Source organism: Felis catus, chromosome E3 (genome assembly GCF_018350175.1).
Source record: "Felis catus isolate Fca126 chromosome E3, F.catus_Fca126_mat1.0, whole genome shotgun sequence".
Classification (NCBI taxonomy): domain Eukaryota; kingdom Metazoa; phylum Chordata; class Mammalia; order Carnivora; family Felidae; genus Felis; species Felis catus.
Window position 1 is genome coordinate 38,421,522 of NC_058383.1, and position 26,948 is coordinate 38,448,469.

The window sequence follows — 26,948 nt, forward strand, 5'->3', positions numbered from 1 at the left end:
CAGGCTCTGAGCTGTCAGCACACAGCCCAACACGGGGCTCGAACTCAGGAACTGTGAGATCATGACCTGAGCCGAAGTCGGACGCTTAACCCACTGAGCCACCCAGGTGCCCCGATTATATTTTATTTAAAAATTTTTATTTATTTAAGTAATCTCTGCACCCAGAATAGGTTTCAGATTCACAACCTCAAGATCAAGAGTCACATGCTCTTCAACTGAGCAAGCCAGGCTCCCCTGCTTGATAATTTTTAAAAGCCACCACATTATTGAACCCAAATCCTAGAGGAAAACATTCCATCTTTACACTGTTTACACTGGCTAGCTTTTATTGATTTAACAGAAAATGGCCTAAGAGGTACATGTGCACAATCAATATCAGTATAAATCTTACCATTTATTTCTTTTTAATCCTTTGGAAAATCACTGCTCTCCAGTGTGTGGTTCCCGAGGCTGTGGCGTCTGAGTGTGAAGGGGGTAAAAACACCCTGTGCCAGGTTCTGCTCCCCCTTCTCACCCCATCTTCGGGCTGCTTTGATCCCTAGTTTGGTAACTGCCTCAGGGTCATGCACCTCTGCGTGTTCTCCCAAGTTCCATTAATAAGTCAACAAAACAAACGGTTTCCTTAGAATTCTTGAAGGTGGATTTCTGGAAAAGAATATATTATGTTGGTCTGAGAAAAATAAAAGGCATGAGATACTGTGACAGTTTTAGGACTACTAGGGTAACTGTGGGTGGCAGGGTCAGAGCTTCCCCCTCCAGTAACCTTTTTTTTCTATAACGTGCCCATAGTGCTTTAGAATGAAGAAACCCTTTTTTGATTAAAGCTGTTATGCCAAGAATCTGCTGAAAGGAGCTTCACACACACAGGCCTCACACACAGAGGCCACTGGCGATGGCAGTGGTCCTCAAACTCTAGTGTGTTCGGACTCACCCGGGGGCCGTGTCCAGGCACAGCCCCAGAGATTCTGATGCAGTGGATGGGGGCAGGCCCCAGGAATATGCATTTGTGACAGGTTCCCAGTGCTGCTGCTGCTGCACTCACAGCCCCCTCTCTGGCTGCTCTGTGGCAGCCGCCCTCCAACAGTCTGTTTTCTCGAATAGCCTCCCAGGAACCTTCCCCAGAGAGGGGTCATTGAGACCAGGAGACAGGCTCTGTGTGGGGGACAGCCGGGGCCCAGGTGAGCTGTGCTTGACCCCTGTTGTCTCTAGAAGTTCTCATTTTGCTCACTCGTACCCCCAACCCCCTTCATCTCAAGATGTCAGAGAGGTCATGATGTCCTTCAACTGGCCTTTCATGCGTTGTTTTCTGGCTCTGACACCCAAAGGGAGGTCCACCCAGAGTCCTTGGCCTGGGAATCAAGAGGGAGCTGCCTCTCCTGCAGGCACGATTACAGCCTTGATGGATGGGCTTCCACGGGCCAGGGAGTCTGGCTGTCTCAGATTAGATGCTTTTTCCCTTGCCCTTCGGAGCCCAAATACGCATCCGCCAGCCTTTTTCATGGAGTATGTGTCATTTTTCTTACGCAGCTTCTCTCATCGGCTTCCTCAGGCGGCCAGTCAGGCTCCAGCCCAGACTCCCCTCTTCTGTCTTTCTCCAGCATGATCCTCCTTTCCTGATAAATCACGTTCTGGCCAGGTGCTCGCAACACGCTTTCTTCTCATTTGGGCCAAACTCGGGGAGGCCTTTGGTTAGGCTGTCAAAAATTGAGATCAAACCTGCAGACAGACTGGCAGGTGACACAGAGCTGGCCTCCCTACCTCAGTTTTGTCACTGTGTCCAAACATCCAAAAAGGGACAGAACAAGAGAAAAGTAGGTGGAATTTAGGGGATATTTACCTGTGACCACAGGGCTTGGAGCTTGAAAATATTACAACTGGAAATTGAAACTAGGCTATTAATTAGTAGAAGACTGAATCCTATGACGCCATTTAGGTATTTTTCTTGATGGTGCTTTAATTGTAACTTTCCTCATTCCTGCCTGTCATTTTCCAGGGTCCAGCATGTTTCTGTTCTCTCAGGTCTTGAGATCACGAATGGAACTAAAAACGAGAATCAAAAATGGGAAGATTCAGAGCAGGCAGAAGTGAAGAAGGCCCTTTGGAGAAAGTCTAGTGGCCTTTTTTGCCACCCTGAGACCAAGAGAGACAAGAAGGGTGAGCCTATGCCGAGAGAGCCACATAGACGTTCTCCAGATGAGCGTGAGGGGACGGCCCTGTCCCAGGACGGGGGGGTCAGCAGACACTGGAGAGAAGGCCCGAGCAAATCTGAGCAGAGAAACCTGCTCTCAGGGATCTCTCTGTCGCCACCAGCCAGGCCCCGAACTGGAAAAAGCTTCTAAGTGTCAGGAATGTGGGAAAAGCTTTAGCTGAGGTCCTTACCTTATTCGGCATCGGAGAATCCAAACGGGACAAAAGCCTGACAAGTGCGGCGAATGCGGGAAAGGCTTCAGCGAGCGCTTCGACCTCACTGCCCACCTAAGGACACACACGGGGGACACACCCTACCGCTGTGGGCAGTGTGGGAAAAGCTTCAACCAGAGGTCCAGCCTCAGTGTCCACCAGATGACCCACACCGGGGAGAAGCCTTACTGGAGCACCGTCTGTTGGAAGAGCTTCAACAACAGCTCCCAGCTCAGCGCTCACCGGCGAGCCCACGCCCGGCGGAGCCCCCACTCCAGTGGCCCTTCACTCCAGTGAAGAAGCTTCGGCAGCAGCTCCCACTCCAGTGGCCACCAGAAAACGCACACCGGGGAGAAGCCTCACAACTGCTTTGTGTGAGAGAAGCTTCGCTAAGCTCCGTGCCCCCATCTGCCATCAGGGGGCACACGAGGACGACACCTCACATCGCCAGGAAGGGAAACACAGTACGGGGCTGAAGAGCCAACAGGCCAATTCCGTACGTTGACGGGTCTCCTGGAGGTTCTGTCTGCTCACGGAGGCTTCTGCCAGCCAGTCCCAGGCTCCCAGGCGCAGCAGGAGACTCACAAGTGGACCTCGAGAACCTCGGGCAGGAGTAGCAATCGGCGTGAGAACGCCGAGCTTGCTTTCCCGGCCTGCCTGTGACCCGCAGTCCCGTGTCACCGTGGACTTCATCTGCTCTCAAGAAAGGGGGCTGCGGGATCCAAAGTCCTGCCAGAAATCGAGGGTAACCGTGTTCCGAACAGAGGATAGGTGGCTAGGGGCCTGGGAAGTGTTCCTGGGGCAAGTCAGGGGAGAAATTTTCCCTCATGGGAAGCACATCTCGAAGTTAACCGCCTAGATGTTTCCTAACCCAATAATGACCTGTAGGCATCTGCTTGCAGGAACGTCTACCTCCGAGTCGATCACTGCTGTGTATCCCAGTCACCCAGAGAAGACGGCAGAGCTGGAGGGATGGCTCAGGCCACCAGGTACTACTACTCTAAGTGACTTAATCTCAGAGCAAGTGTGACACCTGGGTTCCTCTAAGATTTCTCCCATGTATGGCCCCGACCCAGGTTCCTGCTTTCTGGTCTGGTACAGTTAACGGTTGCCACAGGTTCATACGCGTCACTGTTTCTGAAGAACATAAAGGTGTTTCTCTCTCCGCTGTTGGCCTTTGGTCTGAATTCTCGCCATCAGAAACTTCATCCTCCTACAGATCCCACAGAGGGATCCAAGGGCAGCGCCTGCTTTGATGCAGCAGAATGTGCAGAGAAGCAGCGGAACTGGGTTGGGAGGGTTTGCACGGTCACCGAGACGGACAGCAGAGGAGTAAGGAAAACCGGCACAGGAGAAGGAACGTGGGGTGTGAGAAGCATCAGGAACCAACCTAAAACACTACTTCTGAACAGGCCTAGATCATGAAGCTTCTGTCAATTTTCATGGATAAAACACAGGAAAAGACGGGCATGTTGTCCTGCTTCTTGCCTGTGCACATGAGGCGTTAAGACCTTGTCTCATTATGGTGACTAGGGTCCCGGTCACTGATTCAGACTCTGAGGCATTGAACATGAGAAAGAAGGAATATTCTGTCAAAGCCAAAAAGCTGACATGTATTTTTAATTTTAGTGAACAAGGATGAGGAAAGCAATGCGTAAGAATGTACGTCATGCTGCCTCCAGTTGAGCCTGGCCTGGGCACCCCACATGTCCTGCACACGCTGTCCTCGAGCATGGCCCTTGCGACAGGCCACGCAGGCCAGTTTCCAGAGTCACAGGCTACGCTCTGGAAGGAAAAAACCAAAATGTCTTCCGAGAGCCTGGGTGAAGGCAAAGAGATGGGCTTCGGTGTGACCCGTTGGACTTGACCAGAGACGCATGGTGGGGAGGGGGAGACAGGCCGAGGCGGATCATTCACAGAGGAGCTTTAGATGCCCACTCAACTTGGGTCTGGTTAAGGAGGAAAGTAGTTAAGGTCCATGGAAACAATGGTGGAGGGCCCAGTGAGGCCTCACTCACAGGCTCCTCCCACTGCAGGGTGTGCTGGGGCCAAGGCATCAGGGGCAACTGCTGACTCCTTGAATTGTCAGAGGTAGAGGTCACCTCCTCCCTCCAACGGTTTCACGCTCCAGTCCGCGGGGCACAGGAAGGAAGACAGTGCGAGAGTTCCCAACCCTAGCCTGTCAGCTACCCCACATAGTCTGGAGGAGACCGTAAGAAGCAGAGAATACATTCATTTATTCATTCATTCGGGAAACATCCGATTCCCTATAACATACTAGGTTATGTAGCAGCCAGACACAAAGCAGTCAATGGAGCAGACAGTTTCTTCCAGAATCTCCTCATGAGATACCTCCAAAGTACCAGCACCAGTGGGCAGCACCACCTAACTCCAACACCCCCACGATGTGACCCAGCTCGGCAGGGCCTGTCTTCCGAGTTGTCAATCCAACCTCCTCCCTATGTTTCCCCAACCCCACATGGAGCAGCTGTTTCCCTTCCTTCCTTCCTTCCTTCCTTCCTTCCTTTCACTTCCTACGTTTGACACCTTACTACCCACCTCCATTGACTAACACGGCCTGATCGCTGCACTCCCACTGGAGAATGAATTTGAAGTAGGTGTACACGAGGTAACACCCCCAAGGCTACAGATCTGCTCTCAGGTGTAGATGACCCTCCTGGTTTGGCTCAGCCCTTCCTAAGACCATGAAGAAGCCGCTGTCCCCCCTGTATAGGAAATACTGGGACTCTCTGCGCGGTTCCTATATCCCTCACTGAAACATCTTAACTACTGACCTCATTCCCTAACGGACAGGATTCTTTTTGCAAGGACTGCTGACCATTCCCATACAGAGGACCCAGTCTTCTCACACCCAGAGAAGCAGGCCAAAGCCCACAGATGCCCTGCTTCCCACTCACCTGCTGTGGTTCCTCAGCTTAAGGAGCCGGATGGGTGGCCAGAGCCAAAGCTGAGCTGGGCCTCTCCGCCTCCTTGCCCCACTTGCCTTTCCTCTTGCCACCTCTTCTAGGTCTCTCTCGTGAGGGGAGTGCCTTTCCAGCCAGTGTGGGAACAGCCGGGGACTCCGGGGACCCTGGGCTGGAGCGTGCCCATTTCACCGCTGACCTCATCACACGCAAATCCTTGGCTTTGCCCATCGTCAGCTCCTGCCTCACAGTCCTGCCGCTCACCCCGGGCCCCGCTCCCTGGTGGACAGAGGGGACAAAGCATTCTCTACTCGTGGAGAACACAGGACTCTAGCAGGTCGCCTCACCTGTCCCCGTGGTAGGGGAGTGCGCCTCAGGGAAGGAACTCTGTGACGCCCTGCTCTGGCAGAGGAGGAAGTTGTGCTCCTGAAGCCGCTCAGGCGTGTTCCATGTACTTGGCCGTTCTAGTGGCACCTCTGGAGTTTTTCCAGAAGTTTGAGATTTACTGAATATCGCAAGTAATGCCTGGGTTTCCTGGGAGGCCCCATGCACGCTATCCTAGGTTAGATGTGCATGGAAATTGAGATCACAAGGCTGGACTGTGAATGGGGGTCAAGTCAATTCCAAAACCTTTACTTACACACATCTTTCATTCTGAGCGATCTTTCTGGTCAACACTTTGTGTGGAACCTCAGGACACAGACCTTCTACTGCACGTTAGCACCGGCATGGTTGTCTTGAGGTGCCAGAGGCCTGGGCCCCCAGGTGGGCAGGCACAGCCGAGGCTTCATTTCACTCCCATTACCGCCAACACTCCCAGATGTGCCCCGTACTGGCACCAGAGGAAGAGCTAGGTATTCCGGCGGAGATCAGATACGGTGCCTAAGAAGCTTTTACAGCTGAAGGTAAGGTGGTTGAAGCAAAGAGAGCCACCAGAGACCTCATGCGTAAGAGAGCATGCTCACACTCGCCCCCTGCTGTCGAGGTATTATCCACTGGGGGCCATCCATGGGTAGCATCGGGCACTGTCCACTGGAATCCCCAGGTGGGACTGTTTTTATGAGTCAAGCCTTGACCCAGATACAGGACATAGTTGCAGAAGCTGACACATCCCACCTACGGTTGCTAAACTCTCTGGTTTTTGGGGTGGGCCGGGCACAGTGGGGCCTCACCCATGCACCCGGTCTCCCTCACCCTCTCATTCTGGCTTCTTAGCTGCTGCCTCAAAGCTGGGCTCTGGAGCATCTCACATGCATTTCCATTCCTTCTCAACTGACAAGCCACCTGACATGTCCAAATGGGATCTTTTCTTTTTTTTTTTTTTTTTTTTTTGAGAGAGAGCGAGCGAGCAAGCTCGCATGTGCCCATGGGGGAAGAGCAGAGGGAGGGGAGAGTCTCTGCAGGCTGATCCTGCCGAAGCTGTCACGGAATGAGCCTTTGTGAGGGGAAGACCACATGAAACTGTGAAGCCCACATTTGCAACTGGACATCTGCACCCCAAGCCGCCAGTTTCCTGGTCCCGATTCTGGTCATGACACAACTACAGGGTCATGTCTAGGATGTCACAGGCACTGATAAACTCTCGTCCCTGATCCTTCCTGCCTCTCCCCTTCCAGCCTGAGACTCTGTATCTCACCATTTTCTTCAAAGAGTTGGGCTCCCTTTCAAGGCCCCATGGCCCGCGCAGTCTGAGAGGAGTTGTGTCTGGTTCTTCTCTTGGGAAAGCCCCTGGCCATGGGCTTCATGGGCTCTCCTTATGGGAGAAGCTCTGCGACTCCCCACACAACCACAGGGCTGCCGGCTCTTCTCGGAGCACACACACCATCACCTGGACAAAACCCCATCACTGCCACCTTCCCGTCCCGAGAGAGATCATCCACGGGCCCAGGGAAGAAAGGTGTAGTGTAGATTCCCAAGGGTGCCTGAGTCGCTCAATCGGTTAAGCCTCCTGCTTTGTCTCAGGTCATGATCTCAGGGTTCGTGAATTCCAGCCTGGGTTAGGGCTCTGCACTCATGGCTTGGATCCTGGAGCCTGCCTCAGATTCTCTGTCTCTGTCTCTGTCTCTCTCTCCCTGCCCCTCCCCACTTGTGCTCTCTTTCTCTCTCAAACATAAATAAGACATTATAGAAAAATTTTAAAATATAACACTGAGCAGTTTTCACTAAGCACTCCCATAAACGATCTATTTGATCCTTACAATGTTCCTGTCCACTATTCTATTCATTTCCTAGATGATGAAATTGAGTGCTGGAGAGATCAGATCCACTATCATATCTCATTTGCACAGTACACCAAAATGCCCAAGCCTCTTGGTTCCTAGTGTCATGAACTTTCTAAGGTATGCTGATGCCTCTCTATTCAGAGGGCAATGTAACTAGAGCACTACAATGACAAAAAGGAGAGAGATAACAGTCTGATCTGGGAAAAAACGACGACAGAGCAGTGCTTCTCTGTAGCTTTAGTCACATGTCTCCTCGGCCACCTAGAAATTTCTTTAGTGCACTCTTAAGGTCCATGTTCCTTACGCTGTAGATAAGAGAGTATGAGTGTATGTTAAGAACAGGAGAGGGGCGGCTGTGTGGCTCAGTCGGATGAACGTCCAGCTCTTGATTTCGGTTCAGGTCATGTTCTCATGGTTCGTGAGTTAGAACCCTGCTTCAGGTTCTGTGCTGAGGGTGCGGAGCCTGCTTGGGATCCTCTCTCTCTGCCTCTCCCTCCCCAGCTCGCTCGCTCTCTCTCTCTCTCTCTCTCTCTCTCTCTCAAAATAAATAAACTTAAAAAACAAAAAAACAGGATAATGGGGCATTTGGCTGGCTCAGCCAGCAGCGTATGTGACTCTTGGTCTCAGGGTTGTGAGTATGGGCCCCATGTTAGCATAGAGGTTACTTTAAGATAAAATATTTTTGGGGGCATCTGGGTGGTTCAGTTGGTTGAGAGTCTGACTTCAGCTCAGGTCCTGATCTCATGGTTCATGAGTTCAAGCATCAGGCTCTGTGCTGACAGCTTGGAGCTTGGAGCCTACTTCTGATTCTCTGTCTCTCTGTCTCTCTGTCTCTCTCTCTCTCTGCCCCTCCCCAGCTCATGTGCTCTCTCTCTCTCTCTCTCTCTCTCTCTCTCTCTCTCTCTCAAGAATAAACATTAACAAAATAAAAAAATAAATAAAATATTTTTTAAAAAGTACAGGATAAAGATAAGGAAATTGGTCTAACCAAGGAAGTAGCTGTTCTTAGGAGAGATTTAATCAGACATGACTATCCCATACAGAATTCCTGTACCACTTGGTGGGATCTACAGGTTTCTAAAGCTTTGCTCCCCTAGTCCTTGGCTTAGGAGATCTTGGCCAGCTTCTGTAATGTAGATATGGTTGACAAGGGTCAGTCATATGGAGACCAGTAGGATGATGATTGTTGTCACAAAGACTTTGACGTTTTAAAAAAATTTATTTTATTTTATATTATTTTAGAGAGAGAAAGAGCACATGAGCAGAGGAGAGGGGCAGAGTAAGGGAGAGAGTCCCAAGCAGGCTCACCTCAGCACAGAGCCCCAGGTGGGGCTCAGTCCCACAACCCTAGGGTCACAACCTGAGCCAAAATCAAGACTCAGACACTGAAATGACTGTGCCACCCAGGCGCCCCAAGACTTCAAACGTTTGAAACCTTTATGGCCACATATAACTTCATCCAGGCAGGCATGTCATAAAGGAAATGATCAACCATGGTGCTGCTCACAGAGGAACAGCTATAGCGTGGCAGGCATCTGAAATAGGGAGTCACCAAAAACATTCTGCAAGGCCATGGGGCACCTTGGTCAATCAGTGGGTGAAGAGCCTGACTCTTGATTTCGGCCCAGGACATGGTCTCATAGTTGTGGGATCGAGCCCTGCATTGGACTCTGTGATGAGAGTGAAGATTGCTTGGGATTCTCTCTCTCTCTCTCTCTCTCTCTCTCTCTCTCTCTCTCTCTCTCTCTCTCTCCCTCCCTCCCTCCCTCCCTCCCTCCCTCTCTCTCTGTTCCTCCCCTCTCTCCCAAAGAAATACAAATAAAATTTTAAAAACTATAAAGCTAACACAACATTTTGCAAGGCCAGAGTTGCCAATTTCAAGCAGTCACATCACTGCTTGACCACAACACAGCGGAGGACCAACAGATGGCAATCTGTGGCCGTGGCTATCACTGACGAGAGAATGCTCTCAGAGGAGTTGAGGGACAGAACAAAACAAGAAAGAAAATCACCTATAATCTTACGGTATATTCGTGTGTGTCTCCGAGTTTTCTGGTGTTCTGGGATCAACATTTTTGTAATTATCCAAATGACATAAAACTTCTTGCATGGCTGCAGAAGTTTTTGTGGTTCACATTTTTTCTGTAACTTTTCACTACACATCTCACTTGTGATATTCATCCAAGTAGGTGCATATAGCTCTACTCTATTTTTATTGCTGGATAATATTCCGCTAAATGACTGCCGCATTCATTCATCTATTCTGTTAGTGGACATTTGGGCTCTTTCAGGATTTTATTATAAACAATGCTGCCGTGAACATTATTGTACGTGTAAACAGGTGTATTTTTTAAGACTTTATCTAGGGTGTGTCCCAGAGAAATAGGTCTTTGGTGTGTACATCCTCAACTTTACTAAATAATGCCAAAGTGGTTGTACTAGTATCCCACTCCTCCAGCAGTATTTAAAAAGTGCTAGTTCAGGGGCGCCTGGGTGGCTCAGTCACTTAAGCATCTGACTCTTGGTCTTGGCTCAAGTCATGATCTCATGGTTTTGTGAGTTCGAGTCCCACATCAGGCCCCACGCTGACGGTGCAGAGCCTGCTTGGGCTTCTCTGTCTCCTTCTCTCTGCCCCTCTTTCACTCACGCTCTGTCGCCCTCAAAATAAATAAACTTAAAAAAAATCGCTCCTAGTGGGAGCACCTGGGTGGCTCAGTCAGACGACCATCTGACTCTTGATTTCAGCTCAGGTCATGATACCAGAGTGATGGAATCAAGCCCCGGGTCGGGCTCCTCTCTCTCCCTCTGTCCCTCTCCCCTGCTTGCACTTCCTCTCTCTCTCTCTCCACACCCCCCCCCCTCAAAAAAAAAAAAAAGTTCCTGGTGTTTTCATATCATTATGAATTCTTGGTATTTTCAGTCTTTTAAATGTCTACCAACCAGAATTAATACAACAGTATTTCATTTTGGCTGTCACTTGAACCCCTGATTCCTGATGAAATTTGCTATGTTTTCATATATGATCAAAAAATTATGTTTCAGACAATTAGGAACTGAGACCTCAAGTATTGCTCCCATTCTCTAGGGATGCTTTCCCTGTCCTGATTGCCATTTGTCATTTCGTCCTCTGTACAGCTCTGAGTCATCTACCCTTCACATTTGGCCCTTTGTCAACTGTTTCCCCTCTTTCTTGTCTGCTTCTCCCTACACACAAAGCTTGGGCCCAACACTCTTGGTTTGTTTTTCAAAAGAGGGTTCATATGAGGCTTCGCTGGAGCCTGAGAATAATGGCACTACAGCACAGAAAACGGAAATCAAAATCGGAGAGCATTCCCTTCTCATTATTGGACATTGCTTTTACAGGGGTCCCTCCACTGATCATCTTTTTGGTTTTTGCCTGACACAACATTAATGGGGTCTAAGCATCTTCTGCAAGAGAAGCGTCCCTTTTGAGGCATCTGGGTGGTTCAGTCCATTAAGTGTGGGATTTGTGATTCCAGCTCAGGTCATGATCTTGTGGTGGTGACATCGGGCTCTGACCTGACAGAGCAGGGCCTGCTTGGGATTCTCTCTCTCTGTCTCTCTCTCTCCTTGCCCCTCCCTTGCTCACACTCTCATAGTAAATAAATAAAAACTTTTAGGGGTGCCTGGGTGGCTCATTCGGTTAAGCATCCAACTTCAGCTCAGGTCATGATCTCATGGTTCATAGGTTTGAGCCCCTTATCGGGCTGTGTGCTGACAGCTGAGAGCCTAAAGCCTGCTTCATATTCTGTCTCCTTCTCTCTCTGTCCTTCCCCTGCTCATTCTCTCTCTCCCAAAATAAATAAGCATTAAAAAATTTTTAAAGTAAAAACTGTTTTTAAAAACCTCTCTTTTTAAATTTAATGTCTTCACTCTCCTTGTCTCAGTCCCCTAATTGTCCCACCAGAAAAACAAAAGAAGTTAATATACTCTCTTTGAGATATGTATAACCTTACCAATAGTAATAAGGACACTTAGGGTCTAGAAATAGGCTTCTAAATACCATTTGAGATAAACGGCTGGGCTAGGGCAAGGATAATACAAGATGAGCATCGAATAGCTTGTGGTTCCAGAAAGGAAAAAGTGCTCAAATAATTTGGGGAAAAGTCAGAAAAACAAAAGTTTGAATGGACTTCCACTAATCAGATAGCAGACAATATAATAATAGTAATACATTACAAACTACTGAATAAAATAGGAAACCTTGATTTTGTAACATGTAAATAAATGAATACACTGAATTTCATTAGTAACAGGATATTTACATGGTTTCAAATTACTTCACCATTAAAGTTACTAATTATAAAAGGAACAGATAAAATACAGGAAGAGCCTGGCAGACACCATCTTCACTTAAGATGATTCAAGTAATGTCATTAGCAATGGGACACATTGAAACATACATGATCTTAGTTGGCTCAGGCTGCCATAACAAAATACATAAACAGAGTGACTTAAACAGGAACTTACTTTCCCATGTTTCTATAGGCTGGAAAGTCAAAGATAAGGGTTCTGGGAGGATTAGGTTTCTGGTGAAGGCTCTTTCCTGGCTTGCAGATGAACACTTTGTTCACACGTGGTATTTTCTCTGAGTGGGTGTGGACAAAGGTCTCTTCTTTTCTTCCTCGTTTAATAAGGTCACCAATTTTATCGGATTAGACGCCCACCTAATTACCTACCTCTAATTAACTCCTAAAGGCCATATCTTCAAAGGCAGTCACATTGGGGTCAGGGCTTCAAGGTATGAATTTGGGGGTGGAAGGACCCAATTTAGTCCATAGAAACACCTGATAGGACACAAAGAAGGCAACATCACTGCTGTGGTTTCCTGACAGAGAGGCAAAACTTGATTCTAATTATGAGGAAGCATGAAGCTCAAATTGAGGGATGTTTATAAAATAAGTGGCTAATGATCTTTCAAGTGTCAACGTTGTTTATGTCAATAAAAGACTGAGGAACCATTTCAGACTGACAAAGACTAAAGAAACGTGATGGGGCTCCTGCCTAGCTCAGTCAGAAGAGCATGTGACTCTTGATCTTAGGGTTGAATTCAAGCCCCATGTTGGGTGTAGAGATTACTTAAAAATAAAATATATATTTTTTATTTTTTTAAATATTTATTTTATTCTTGAGAGAGAGATACAGAGTGTGAGTGGGAGAGGGGCAGAGAGAAAGGAAGACACAGAATCTGAAGCAGGCTCCAGGCTCCGAGCTGTCAGCACAGAGCATGACGCGGGGCTCGAACTCACAGACTGTGAAATCATGACCTGAGCCGAAGTCGGATGCTTAACCAACTGAGCCACCCAAGCGTCGAATCCAGTTCTCAGAACCAAGCAAGGAACCATTATAAAGCTGTGACCTGAACCAATTGAAACACAGCAACTTCTGGACTGTCCTAAAATCATTTGGTTATATTTCTGAGAGCCGTAATACTAACATTTGAGGCTAAATCTAAGGTTATGTGTTCCACTTCATCTTTAACCCAACCTAATTTTGATTTTCTGTTGCATTTTTGGTAATCGGTGCTCAACCCTGTGACGAATAGAAATTCCTTCTCCCAGTGTCCTTTTGTCCACCCCACATATGGACTTCTGGAACATTGTACAGCTGGTAATTGGCCAAGGAGACATTCCCTACAGAGGCTTCTCACTCCTCAAATGGAAGGTCCTGCTTCTGCTTTTCTGCACAACCTTCTTCCCAACTATCACCTTAGTCCAAGAGGGCAGCCACTTTCCTCTGTACACCAATCAGGGCAAATTTGCTTCTACCCTAGGTTGCGTGTTTTTTGACACAAGAGTCACCTAAGATATGCAAGGGGTAGTTACCAAACGACTCCTTAATGTATATTGCACTCACATGAGAAATGAAAGGCAACCCATCCTCTCTCTGTAGCCCATCGATCGACAGAAACGTATCTTATGCACATAAACACTGGAGCACAGGGGAACAGAGAGCAAGGATAGGGGAGAAGCCAGAGAGGCAAGGAGAGATGGCTGCCTTGTCCACTTGAAAAAATGACCAACCTAGGGGTGCCTGGGTGGTTCAGTTGGTTAAGCGTGCAACTTCGGCTCAGGTCATGATCTCCTGGTTTGTGGATTGAAGCCCCACGTCAGGCTCTGTGCTGACAGCTCAAAGCCTGGAGCCTGCTTCAGATTCTATGTCGACCTCTCTCTCTGCCCCCTCCCCTGCTTGCACTCTCTCTCTCTCTCTACAAAACAAATAAACGTTTTTAAAAAAAAATTTTAAAAGAAAAAATGACCAACCTGGATTGTCTCAGGTAAGAAATCAGTCCTTCTTTCCTACCAGCTAGTCATGTAAGCTCCTCATTGTGCCCACCAGTGTTACATTGGCTCAGAGGAAGGCAGATTTCTGTTGAGGGTCAAAGTCCGCATGGAACGACACAGAAAAGGTTCCGCAGCTCTAGTAGATAGCTGCCTCTATTTGTATGAGCTAGGTTATGCTGCAGAAACACACGACACCAACACCTCAGTGGTTTAACAAAAGTTTATTTCTCATTCCCATAAAGTCCATCACAGGTCTGGGCCATGCTCCAGAACAGCTCCTCACCAAGGGGCCAGGGGGCGCGGCACTCAGCATTCCAGACTACTTTGACCCTGTGGCCCCTTCCTGTGTGGGCTTCCATGATTGACGCAGAAGAGCACTACCGAGTCTTGCACCAACAATGAAAGGCTTCAGCCCACAAGTGAGGCTTCTGCTCACAACCCATTACCCCAAACTACCTCGTGACCCTAACTTCAAGTAGCAGAAAGCCACAATCACTCTCTACTCTTCACTAGAATATGAGTCCCATGAGAGTGGATTTCCAGCTCTTTTGTTCACTACTATCTTCTCAGTCTAGAACGGTGCCTGGGCCCACAAGAGATCCCCATCAAAGTGAATGAATGTAGCACCAGGAAGATGTCCACATGTATCCCGGGATGACACAGTACCAGTAGTCGAAGGATGAGGGCGTTGGGTAACAGCTATGCAGACGGGAGCTTCAGAGCTGGCTGTGCTTACGAAATCATATTTGAATCACCTTGAAGAAAATAAAGTCTCATTGAGGGCGCTAGACCATCATGAGACTTAAACCATAAAGCACTGGAGTCAAAGACCAAATAAGCTAAGCACTATCACCACCAGCAGCGCTCAACTCCTCAAAGGAGTTGCCAATAGCCATAAATGCACCTACTTCCTAAGCGTAGTCTGCCCAGCATATCATGGGGAGCAGGGGAAAGGGAAAGAAACGCACGGTGAGCATCTACTACTGGCCAGGCTGTGGGGTGCTTTTCCTTCACCAGCCCCTCTAATCCCCAGAATAACCCTGAGTTGAAACACAGTTTTCTCTCTTTCACAGAGGACATGGAGCCTTAAGTGTTTCAGTAACAAATCAAGCCACAGGAATGTCTTATAAGCTAGAAACAGACACAACACATCATCCAGTCTGGCCCTGGAGGGATAACACACACATCCATCCTGCAAATCCGACCTTTAGGCCTGACTCACGCAACCAAGTGACAACCAACAGACCCACTAGCCATAGGGTAGCCGAACCTGAACTTCCTTATTTATAAGGTATTTAGAAGAAATCATTTAACCTCTTTCCTGACACCACCTAAAAGCTCTAATGGGAATACATTAGAGTTGTTGTAGATAAGAGCTCTAAGAAGATCCACAGCCTACAGAGATTTTCAGCCGTCTATCATGTATCACCCAAGGCTGTTGTTAGATGCTGTGCACAAAACAGAGACATATATACCCTACCTGCTTAGTAACAGTTTACAGTGTAAGACATCCATCCAACGTGGATGTGGATTCACCCATTCTTACCCACCAGTCAGCATCAGTTCCCAAATGTTTTCTCTTGGGAACCCTATCTTCCGCCATACCCAGGGAACCACATCCTGCCTGCAGCACACATTCTAGTTCTAGTTTGTTCTTAAAAACAAAAGCCAAAGTACAGAGCAAATTAAAAAAACCTGAGAAGTTCATCCCGAACTTTCATTAATTTTCTTTAGGCTTCAAGAAAGTGCTAATTTTTATCTTCATCATACTGAGATTATAAGAAAAGGACTAGTTTATTTTACTGCAGAAATATCTTTACATGTCATACACAATCCATGGCTAAACATTCCAACCCGTTTTCTTATGATCTCATTAGAGATGTTTATCTTTTTTTCAAACACCACCAATGAGGTATAAGATAGTGCATTATTAATTTACCTGGCAGATTCACTAGTGGTGAAGTAAATAGCATTTCATCACAGTAAAACTGGCGCTAAAAGGATTCAAGAGCTAAAGTTGCTAAAATGTTCAGGAAGGAACTCAAGTGATGTCCAACTTTGGGAACAGTGTCCAATGACAAGGGAAAGGAAGAAAATCCAATTTAGTTCTTGGAAAACTTGACAACAGAACTCATTTTTCCCCACACGGGACTTAAAATTGTTAAGTCAACTACCTTGAAGGCAACTGAAGGCAATTAAATAAGCAGGTTATTGCTTTTTCTTTTGGGAGACCATGCTATAGTTTCTGTTATGTGTTTAAAAGTGACTGGGAATTCAATGCAAAATCAATAGAATTTACCCTCTGCTATCACAGAAGACGGAGTCATGGGTGCATCTGCTAATTAAAGCTGGCTTTGTTACTTTGCCAGATACTATTGCAAAATGTTTCCCTAACTGAGAATGCTTTTTTCAATACCTTTCTTACTAAGGAATTCCCAGAAGGTCATGTGTAAAAATGTAAGTAGTACAAAACTACTTATTGAGATCCCTGCAGAGTCAACCTTGATTCCTTTCTGTGAAATATGTTTTTATCAATTTTTCCACCGATGAATTACTCGTGGTTCACAATTTTGTATTTTTTCATAAATGTCAAGGTCAACCTCTACTTGGTGAATTTCTTCATGCTGAGGACACAAGAAGAACTTCCGGTCAGCGGTGAAGTTTCTGGTGTCTAAGAAGGCTTGACCGCCTGCTGAAGTTTCTCCTGCAGGTGCTGCAAGTATATGGCTGCTCACCTGTGTGGGTTCTCCGATGCTTAATAAGGTGGGAGTTCTGACTGAATTTTTTTCCACATTCATGACATGTAAAGGGCTTCTCTCCAGTGTGAGTTCTTTGGTGTGTGTGTAGATTTGTATTTTGACTGAAGCTTTTCCCACACCAGGAGCATTTGTATGGTTTTATTCCTTGATGTGTTGTTAAGTGCTTATTAAGATCTGAACTCCATCTAAACCTCTTATCACACTGTTGACATTTATACGGTTTCTCTTCAGTGTGAATTCTTTGGTGCTTAATAAGGTCAGAGCTAACTCTGAAGCTTTTCCCACATTCTTGGCACTTAAATGGCTTCTCTCCAGCACGGGCTTTCTTGTGAAGATCCATAAGTTTCAGCAACTCTTGTTTCCAGCTTGAAAGTTTCTTTTTTTTCTTCACAGGAAAATCTCGATGCCACTTCCCTATCCTGTGTGTATCACCATGGTTTTCTTTGCCTGTTGTTTTCTGGGGAACTTTTGCTCGGGCCTTTTTTGATACTATGTCTCCTGGTGCTTGTATTTCTAAATCAGAAACACGTATAGGCTGATGGTTTTCAGTGTCACTTTTGTGCTTTATTCCTGTCAGAATAAACGTAACAGTCAGCCCACTGCACAGCAGAGCAAAACGACTACAGGAATGGAGAGGAAAATGCAATGATTATTGACCACAAAATACAGATAGACAGAACTGAAAACGTTAAGCCCTGCAAAGGCTGCTATCAAAGCATTCATCCTGTCCCATGGTGTATTTACCTGCAGGCAGCTCTCCAGCACTGTCCTTGAGCTCCGTGGACCCTTGAACCCATGGCTCTTCCCCTTGCTCTAGATACGAGATCACCTTAGGTTTGGGGAGCACAAACAATGCTGTGAAACGCAAAAAGTGAGATCAAGGACTGGCAACTCGACAAAGGTCCACCGACTCTATACGACTCCAGGAAGAGTAAAGGGCAGTTTACAGTGCTTTAACCCAAGGGTCACATGGGTACTCTCACACCCGCCATCAGGTTAACATGGTCGTCCGTCTGTGGGTGGTACACAAGTGGACACGGGGAAATAAACCTAAGCTGGCTCCACGGAAAGGCGAAAGGGCAGGGGAATCCATCCACAGCGCCCCTCTCCTGCCACCGAGACCACCCCATATTAAACAAGATGGCACCAAGCCCGAGAGGCTGCAGGGAATACAGATTCGTTCTATTGACTCTTTAGGATCGGCCCAAGTCTGGCAGAGCCAGGTGAAGGGCAGTGGGCTGCGTTATCACACGCACCAGTGATTCCTGTCACGGGAACAGTCAGTGTTTACTTAGCTCTTGAGCACCACGCACCGGACAGGGAAGCTATTCCCCACTCCTAGAGTTCACCGGTTCTTGTCCAGGTGGAAGAAACAGACCAGAATCCCTCAGTGAAACTTTTCTAATTACACACTGCCAAACCGGGAAGTATGCATCACTCGGTCATTCAGGCAATGTGTACTGACTGCCTGTCGTGTGCCAGGCACTCTCCTTGGGCTGATGATACAGTGGTGAGTAAGTTAAAGCACCCCGGTCTCATGGAGCTTACCTTCTATTGGGAGAACGAGACAAGCAAACAGCAATAAACAAAGCGGTCAGCATGTGATAAATGTTTTGAACAAAACTAAAGCAGAATAGCTCAGCATTAAAGAGTCTGCTTCTCTGGGGCACCTGGGTGGCTCAGTTGGTTAAGCATCCGTCTCTTGATTTTGGCTCAGATCATGATCTCACTGTTTGCGAGATCAAGCCCTGCATCAGACTCTATGCTACACAGTGGAGCCTGCTTGGGATTCCCTCTCTCTCTGCCCCTTTCCCACTCACGCGTGTGCTCACTCTCAAAATAAATAAACTGTATTTAAAAAAAAAAAAAAAGATTCTGCTTCTCTGAAGCTATTTGAGATGAGGTCGTATGGAAGGCCTCTTTGAGAAAGTGGTATTAGACCAGAAAGGTAAAAGGGAGAGATTTAGTATGTGGCACAAAATGTGCAGAGAAAAGGGGAAGGTAGAAATGTGCGTAGCAAGTTCAAGAAACAGAAAGATCAGTGAGGATCAAGAGGCCTGAGCAAAGGCACAAGTGACAGGAGACGAGGGCAGGGAGGTGAGTAGGGTCAGATCCTGGAGGATCCCAATAAGCACTTCAGGAAGGTTTGGATTTTATTCTGAACGTGATGATAAGTCATTATAAGGTGCTGACATGGGAAATGTCATGATCTGATCAGTTTTTAAAAGATTCTGGCTGCTGTGTGGAAAACACAGAGTGGGAGGGCAAGAATGGTGGCTGGCGTCCCAGTCAGAAAGTACCAAGGTCAGTCTGGGTAGACATGCTCCTAGCTTAAACCAGTAGGCTAAGAGCACAAGGGAATGAGATGTGGTTGTACTCAGGCTACACTGTGAAGGTTGAGCCACAAGACAGTGATGCGATAAAATGGGGTATGGTGGCAAGATCACAGTCAAGAATGACTCTATGTTCCTACCTCTGAGGAACTGGGTAAATGCTCTTTACTAAGTTGAGAAAAATAGGACAGGAACAGATTTGGGGGAAAAAGAAAAAAAATCAATCAAGAAATGTAGACAGTGTATGAACACCTGGACAAAGCTCCCAGGTGATCCGGATGCACCTTTCCCCTGCCCGTACCCCATCCAGTTGAGAAACAAACAGTTACTAGAACAGAGCCTCTCACAGGAGTACATTCCGAGTAAGCAGCGACTATGACACTTTACTTAATTTCTACCCAATGGGAAACGGAGATTCTTTACCTAGAGAGATGACAGTCTCATAGTTTTCCCGCATTACATCATTGTAGAGGGCCTCCTGAGTGGGATCCAGGAACTCCCATTCTTCCTGGGAAAAATACATGGCCACTTCTTCAAATGTCAACAAGCTCTAAAGAAGACAACGGGCTTCAGCTCAGTACTTGCCACTAAAGAAGCAGCCCTTCCATCCAGTCCATGAACTACATGTTAGGTCAGGCACTGAACGAAATAAGAGCCAACACAAGTATATGTATAAGTATATGTATATGTATAAGTATATATATATATATGTATTTTTTTTTTTTTAAGTCAAAGGGGAGAAAGGAAAGAGGCAAAAGGATCAGCAAGAGAGTAGGAAGAGCCTGGTTCCCAGGAAGAACACTGGCGCCTGTGAGCACCTGCAGGGCAGTGTGGGTCATGGGCCCGGGGAAAGGCAGCCCTCAATGGCTGGACTGCACAGCTCACCTGGGACTCAGGCAAGACGAGCTCAGGTGCCACTGTCCAGTCTTTGGTGATTGTCTGCTCAGGAAAGGCTAGGATCTGGTGAGCAGGCACAGCTGTGGGTGGAAAAGAGCCAGAAGAAATGTCTCTCACTACTATGAACATCCTTAGCTTATTGCTAAAAGACAGACAATCCTGATTCTTTCATCAGAGATGTGATACCTTTAAAACTGTTGCCTGTTACCTAGAAGTGGCCTTCTGACTGGACACAAGAACTGAACACCTACCGGCTTCTACAACAGGTTCCCCAGTTGACGGTCTTTGGTTTGATGAGTGAAAGCAATAAAAGGAAATGTTTTTGCCCTTATGTCATACATTGTTCAAAATTAGGCCAAAACTAGAGGTTTACAACTGCAGAACTCAGTCCAGTGTGCCAAGGAATGGAAAGGGGAAAGTAAAAAAGAACGTGGTGAGTTCAAGAAACAGCAAGATCAGTGTAGATAAAGAGGGCTGAGCAAGGGCACGAGTGGCGGATGAACGGGTGCTAGATCTTGGAGGCTCCTGGTACCTTGGCAAAGAACTTGGGTTTTGTTCTAAATGTGTGAGAAATCATCTCAACATTTTAAACAGGGCAATCTCATGATCCGATCAAGTTCTTTAAAAATTTGGCTGCTGCGTGCAAAGTAGATTGTGGAAGGCTAAGAGCAGTGGCAGAAGGAGCCAGTTAGGAAGTACTGAGGTGAGCCTGGTTACACATTCCCCTGGATGAGACCAAGATGCTAACAGCCAGACTCAGGCTGTACTCGGCGTGCGGAGCCCGAGGACCTGGATACATCAGTAGTACGGCAAGAGAACAAGATCAGAGTAAAGGATGAACACAAATGTTCTGGCCTCAAGTATTGGGTGAGTAGTGCTGCTCTTTACGGAGATGGGAAAGACAAAAGAAAAGCAGCTTAGGAGAGACGGCAGGGAGCAATCACGAATTTTAGGGTAAGGAAGGGGCATATGCATTTGGAAAAGGCTCTCCAGGTGATCTGGATATGCCTTTCCCTGCTCACACCATCTAGTTGAGAAACAACCAGTTACTGGAACACAGCCTCTCACTGACGTCCCTTCCTAGTAAGCCAGGAACATGACAGACTACTCAACTTCTACCCAACGGGAGAGGGAGATTCTTTACCTAGAGAGATGACAGTCTCATAGTTTTCCCGCATTACATCATTGTAGAGGGCCTTCTGAGTGGGATCCAGTAACTCCCATTCTTCCTGGGAAAAATACATGGCCACTTCTTCAAATGTCAACAAGCTCTAAAGAAGAGAATGGGCTTCAGCTCAGTACTTGCCACTAGAGAAGCAGCCCTACCATCTGGCCCATGGTAGACCCTGGGCACTCAGCGAATTAACAGCATTTGATATTTTTTAAAGTGAGAGGGTGAAAAGAAAAAGGGCAACAGATCAGCAACAGACTCGGAGGTGCTCATTTTCACAGGGAGAACACGGGGCTAACATGCCTGTGAGCTGGGCAGTGTGGGTCATGGGCCCGGGGAAAGGCAGCCCTCAATGGCTGGACTGCACAGCTCACCTGGGACTCAGGCAAGACGAGCTCAGGTGCCACTGTCCAGTCTTTGGTGTTTGTCTTCTCAGAAAAGGCTAAGATCTGGTGAACAGGCACAGCTGTGGGTGGAAAAGAGCCAGGGGAAATCTCTCTTGCTTCTGTCTATAAACATCCTCAGCTCATTTCTAAAATACAGATGATCCTGATTCTTTCAGCTGAGACAGGACACCCTTGCAAGTATATGTGGTGCCCTGGAGTGGTCTCATCATCATATACAAGAGCTAAGTATCTACCGGCCACTAGAATAGGTTCCTCAGCCTTCAAGAATGAATAAATGTAAGAAAAACCTTTTTTCCCCTCTCACGGTGTAAATTGTTCTCACTTAGACAAAGTTAAACATATTTGAAAATGAAGTACTCAAGATATCCGGTGTACAATAGATCTATTTTTTTTTAGCATTTATTTGTCTCCTGGTACAAAAGTGTGTTCGTATTCTACCATCGCTTTCTAAAGAACAGAGTATTTGGTGTTACTACCAGGGTTCTGTAGTCTGGATGTTTCTGTATCCTGGGCCAACCCCCAAATTCACCCACAGCTGGTGCTCTACTGCCATCTAGGGGACATCGTAATTGCTACGTGGCTGAATCCGCCCATCCACATAGCTGGGCACCCAGAAAATGCCCACAATGTTCTGGTTCAATAAACTCTTATCATAGATCCCAACAAGGGAATTATCATGATGTGCCTTACCCCTCTCACATACAGGCTCAGATTCTTTATGAGTATTCCCGCTCAGCTGTTCTTGCAAACCTTGGTATGTATTCCAGAATTCTTCATCCTGGGCCAGGCCCACTGGCTGGGACTCTGCGGTTTCTCTCAAGAGCACTGCCTCCTTTCCCAGCTCTTGGATGGCAACCTAGAAATAATCCCCACCTCTGTTACCACAAAAGTTATTTTTGGTTTTGGGGTTGATTGTAGAAGGAGGAAAAAGTGAACAGTCCAGATGGTAGAAGATACACAACACTAAAGGAAATGACAAAAAGGCTTAAAGAAATAACGAGCGACCAATTTTTCAAAAAGAATTCTCCACAAAATGTGGCAATATTGGGATAAAAGGGAAAGAAATGTGGCTCACGCTAGCCCTCCACCACAGCAGGCCCCACCCCTCTAAACACAATGCAACTCAGACTACATAGGCCACCAGTTATCATGCTACTCTGACAGACCTTCTCTCTTGACTTTGATCCCTGCTTAATGTTTTTCTGTCTTCTCATTCTCTCAAAAGATTAAAGAACAAAGAAAACTGTCTCATCAACCAGATTATCCCCATGGCCCGGAAAGGCTTTCAGAGAATGGGGGACGAAATGGGAAAAGAGAGGGGAAGAGAGTTTGGCTCCAACCTACCTCCAGATGATTTCTGGCACCACACATATGCCTGCCTGTGTCTTCTTCCCAGTTGGCCTGACGCCAGCTGGTGTTCTGCCACGTGGCTAAGAACACACCCTGGATTCCCGGGAACCAGCAGAGCCAAAGACCAACTGCGGAGGGCGCCGTGGAGGCTCTCTCATTTGAATCAGAGGGCAATATCCCTCAATGTCTCTCTCCTCTCAGCTACTCTGCTAGGATTTCCAAATCTGTTTCCCTTTTTTCTGCCTCCTTTTCTCTCCCTTTGCACTCTTCCTTCGTTGTTTGGGTTTTCCTTCTCTTTACTATCTCCACTCAACTTTTCGTTTCTAAGTGTTCTCCCTTTTTCAGGTCCTCCCCTTCCTCTCCAACTCCTTATTTCCTTTTATTCATTTGTAACTCAAAACCCATGTCCTTGGGCAAGCCATACTAGGCTTATGACTCTCCATTCACCCTGGCTCTATAGATCACAAATGCAGTCGTTCTGGAAGGCCAGGAAAGTATCTGTGAAACCTGAGACTACTGCTGTGGGTCTGTGGTTTCAGGCTTTGCCTCAGTTGTTCTAAAGGAACAATGGAACAGTGACCTAATTCACCTTATTTCTCAATGAAGTGCACCCACCCAAATCCACTTGCACCCTATTTCATCACGGGAATCAGGAATCTTTCTTCTCACCCTATTCCTCGTTTGACCAGATTCCCTCTCCAAGTGTTCTACCAGGGTCACGGCCTCCTCAATGCTTTGTAGATGGTCCTTCCTTATCCGGCTCTGGGTGTCCGTGGGCAGAATGGTCACAAACTGTTCTAGCACAAGCAGTTCCAGGATCTGCTCTTTTGAGTGGATCTCAGGCCTCAGCCACTGACGGCATAATTCCTGAAGCTGGCCAACAACTTCACGAGGTCCGGGGGCGTCATGATAGTGGAAGTTCCGGAAGTGCTCGCGCCAGCTTTCTGGACTGAGCCTGTCCGTTTGTGGGGTGTACTTCTTAATGTGACTGGAACTCTCTATCTCAGGTCCCTTGCACTCCCACAGAGCCCTGATCTGAGGGCTCAAACAGTCAGCCACCTTCAGATCTACCATCATTACTCTGCTGTAGGAACAGTTTTACTCCTGTGTTGGACACCCCGTCAGCACCACCTTTGGCAAACGAGGCCCAGTCAGCTCTGGAGCAAAATCAATAAAACGATCTTCGTCCTAGAGTAGTGAACAGAAAAAGGGTGCACGTCAGTGAGAGTGTCACAAGAACTTTGTAATCTCCTATTCATAACAACAGACAAATGAACAGAAAAATCCTGCCTTGCTTTCCCTTTAAAAAATCCACTGCCAAGGGCACCTGGGTGGCTCAGTCAGTTAAGCCTCCAACTTCAGCTCAGGTCATCATCTCAAAGTTCTTGGGTCAGGCCCCCCCGTAGGGCTCTGTGCTGACAGCTCAGAGCCTGGAGCCTGCTTTGGATTCTGTGTCTCCAGCTCTCACTCTGTGCATGTGTTTCTCTCAAAAATAAATAAATATTAAAAAAATTTAAAAATCCACCGCCAGACCCTTTGTCTCCTATTACTCAGGTGAAATAAGGCACAGCTCGTTGAGAGACAAACGTCCACTGAGGGCTTGGCCCCCCTAAAAATGGTCACAATTCAGGAAAGGTTGGACAGTGAGAACACTTACAGCTTCTGGCTGCGAGGAGCCTGTCCAAAGATTTCACTCTCGTGCTTCCTACCCCACCTTCCCCATGCCAAGGGACCCTTCGGGGAACATTCTGAGTTTCTCTTCAATCTTAACGTGTCATCCCGGTCTCCTGTCTATAGTAAGGGGTTACAACCTCTCTGACCCTTCATGCTGTCCTGAAGATGGAAGCCCACAGTGCGTGGAACATTCCACCTTCTCAATTCCACGGTATGCCTACTGGCAGGAGACCTGGGACAGAGAAGCGACACCAGAGAAGGAAAGTAATTAGGGAAAAAGGAGCCTTAGCATCCCCCAATTAAGCAACTAGATGCTCAACACTCTCCTTCCGCACCTCTTTGCAAGAACTGTAAAAGGGCATCGTGCACGCGATTCGTTCCTGCATTTTTAAATCTCTCCCTACTTCACCCAGAACAGAAACGGCGGACCTTTGCTTACAAAATGTTTATCCAAAGACAAAGTCGTGAAAGAGGAGAGGAGGGGAGCTGGGGGTGATGAGGGTGACCCTTCAGCCCACCTGCCCTTTCTTCCACGGTCACTGAGACCTCCGCGCGAGGCTGAGCACAGTCTCGGGAGCCTCGCTTTCCCTGAGCGATCCCGCGGGAACGGCACCCAAATTCGTCCCGGAAGCCACGGTACTCCCCCGTGGACGGCTCCCGGCTGCCCGGCATGCTCAGCAGGCACGAGGACGCTGCCCAAGCTCGGCACCCGCAGAAACAGCCGACTCCGAGGCTGCACCGCCCGGGTGCCCGGCGCCCGGTGACACGGCCCCCGAGGCGGGAAAGCCGGCTGCGCGCCCGCCCCGCTTCTGGACGCCAGGCCGGAAAGCCCGCGACCACAAGGCCCGCCCCGGTGACCGACGGGGTCCCAGCGCGGCCCCGGCACCGTCTGCGCAAGGGGGGACAGCGACGTGGCCTTTAGAGCCTGACGGCGGAGTTCCCCAAGACGGTCCGGCTGTCAGGCTCCCGCCGCCGGGCCCGCAAAGTGCCGCCGCCCTCGGACAATGGCTGTCTCGCCCCCGCCCGGCGCGCAGCGACCGGTGTCCCTCGGGAGCTCCGGGACCGACGCTCCCCCCGCCCCGGGCTCACCTGCAGGTCGCCGCCCTCCGCCCCGCGCCGCTCAGAGGCGGGCCCCGCGAGGCACAGGCCCGACCTCAGCACACGCCCTCAGGTCCCCGTCGCCGCCTGCCGCCCATTCGACCCCGCGCTCCGGCCGGAAGCGGAGTGACGCGCTTCCGGGGGAGGGGCTCCGAGCAGCCGCGCCGCGGCCCCGGGCCTCGCGCAGAGGAGGCGGCCTTCCGCCCGGGGCAGCCCTGGCGGCGGGAAAGAGTTAATGCTACCGAGTGTCCCGGCCCGCCGCGGCCTAGAGGGGCCTGTGCGCGGCTCGGCGAGCGGCTGTCGCCGCCTCGCGTCGCCGCTCCGGGAGGCGCTGCGCCCCCGGCGGCGCCCGGTGCCCGGGAGCCCCTCCCGGCGAGGGTGGCCGCCCCTGCGCGCGCGGGGTCCCCGACCTTCCCGGGGCTTCCGTCCGGGTCACGATCGGCGGCCCCCAGAGGGCTCGTCCCTTTTCTGGGCCGCGCGTCCCCCACGACGATTACGTTTTCCTCGTGAGGTAGGTTTCAGCCTGTGAAACGGGATCCATGTGTGTAGTTGTCCCTGACCGGGAAATGGAGGCGCGGCGCGGCCTGGGCCCCACAGGTGACCGACCAGAGCCCCTAGGCTGGGATTTGGGGCCCCTGCGGTCCTGGCTCCCGCCTGTCCGCTACGGCATGCTCCCTGGAGGCTGGGAACCCCCTTTTCATCTGGCCTCCCCTGCAGTCTCTGCCAGAGTTGCCTGGGTAAAATGGGCATTCGTTCCACGGAGAGTTCGGAGTTCGTGAATCCCACCTTTCAGGATCCCAGTATTTCGAGGTGTCGCTGTCTCCTAATCATCGGGGTCCTTGTAGTGTCAGCCTTCACCGGGCAGCGGGTTACTTACTAGGCGCACGACGTGCAGCCGGCGGTAGAGTCCGCAGGACCAGGTCTCTGATGCACGGAGTCTGGCCGAAAGACTGAGGCACTTTCGCGACCATCACTAGCTAGGAAGAGGGAGCCCTGAGCTGAGCGCTGCGGGATTCCAAGAAGTGAAAGTTGACCCGTGGTTGGGGAAATGGTAAAAGAAACGGGAAAAGGCTTGAGGGATCTGCCCGACAGCTCTGCTCTTAGTATTGAGATCCTGCCCATCAGGCCCAAGGCTGAGCATATAATGGAACGTATTAAAGTGAATAAGTGAAGTTGTGCTGGCGGTGCCCTTGCACGGTATTGGCAGGTGTGATTCATATCATGGGTGCGGAGTTGGTTGGGGAAGCTGGGGAGAAAAAGTGGGAAAGAGATCCTGTGAAGCAGGAAGAGGAAACAAGGCACAAACTGGTGAATAGTGAACGAGGACCAGTAATGATTTTTGTAGTTTGGAGTCTGGGGCCAACGTTGCCCACTCTTGCTGCGGAGCAGCCCAAAGTCCCCTGAGATT

General features: G+C 48.7%; 1 protein-coding gene and 1 long non-coding RNA gene across 17 annotated transcripts; one reads left to right on the forward strand and one right to left on the reverse strand.

Annotated features, from left to right (window-relative positions):
• Window positions 1-48: 48 nt before the first annotated feature.
• LOC109495334 lies at window positions 49-3,568 on the forward strand. Its single transcript, XR_002150739.3, has 2 exons — window positions 49-106; window positions 1,994-3,568. It is a non-coding gene; the product is annotated as an uncharacterized LOC109495334 (long non-coding RNA).
• An 8,223-nt stretch (window positions 3,569-11,791) lies between these two features.
• Window positions 11,792-25,668, reverse strand: LOC101096438 (zinc finger protein 75A). Of its 16 annotated transcripts, none has more exons than XM_045047931.1 (9): window positions 25,532-25,666; window positions 23,438-23,956; window positions 22,109-22,274; window positions 21,386-21,477; window positions 20,985-21,111; window positions 19,829-19,920; window positions 19,367-19,493; window positions 17,355-17,465; window positions 11,792-12,354 (listed from the first exon to the last, which is right to left on the reverse strand). In XM_045047931.1, the coding sequence occupies exons 2-9, from the start codon at window positions 23,843-23,845 to the stop codon at window positions 12,338-12,340; spliced, it is 1,140 nt and encodes a 379-aa protein (XP_044903866.1). In that variant the 5' UTR covers window positions 23,846-23,956; window positions 25,532-25,666; the 3' UTR covers window positions 11,792-12,337. The 16 variants fall into 16 exon arrangements, with proteins under 16 accessions (XP_044903866.1, XP_023102048.2, XP_023102040.2 ...); XM_023246272.2 differs by lacking the exon at window positions 11,792-12,354 and adding an exon at window positions 14,058-17,180 and having other exon boundaries at window positions 25,532-25,662; XM_045047927.1 differs by lacking the exon at window positions 11,792-12,354 and adding an exon at window positions 14,058-17,180 and having other exon boundaries at window positions 22,169-22,274; window positions 25,532-25,660.
• Between the last annotated feature and the right edge of the window lie 1,280 nt (window positions 25,669-26,948).

What these genes read in the sequence shown, in the direction of transcription:
- LOC101096438 (XM_023246272.2), bottom strand. Translation starts at nt 23,845, where the DNA reads ATGATGGTAGATCTGAAGGTGGCTGACTGTTTGAGCCCTCAGATCAGG. An exon ending in CTGGTCAAACGAGGAATAGG is followed by an intron (nt 22,275 to 23,437) that starts GTGAGAAGAAAG and finishes GATTATTTCTAG; the next exon opens with GTTGCCATCCAAGAGCTGGG. An exon ending in TCGTCTTGCCTGAGTCCCAG is followed by an intron (nt 19,494 to 19,828) that starts GTGAGCTGTGCA and finishes TGTCTTCTTTAG; the next exon opens with AGCTTGTTGACATTTGAAGA.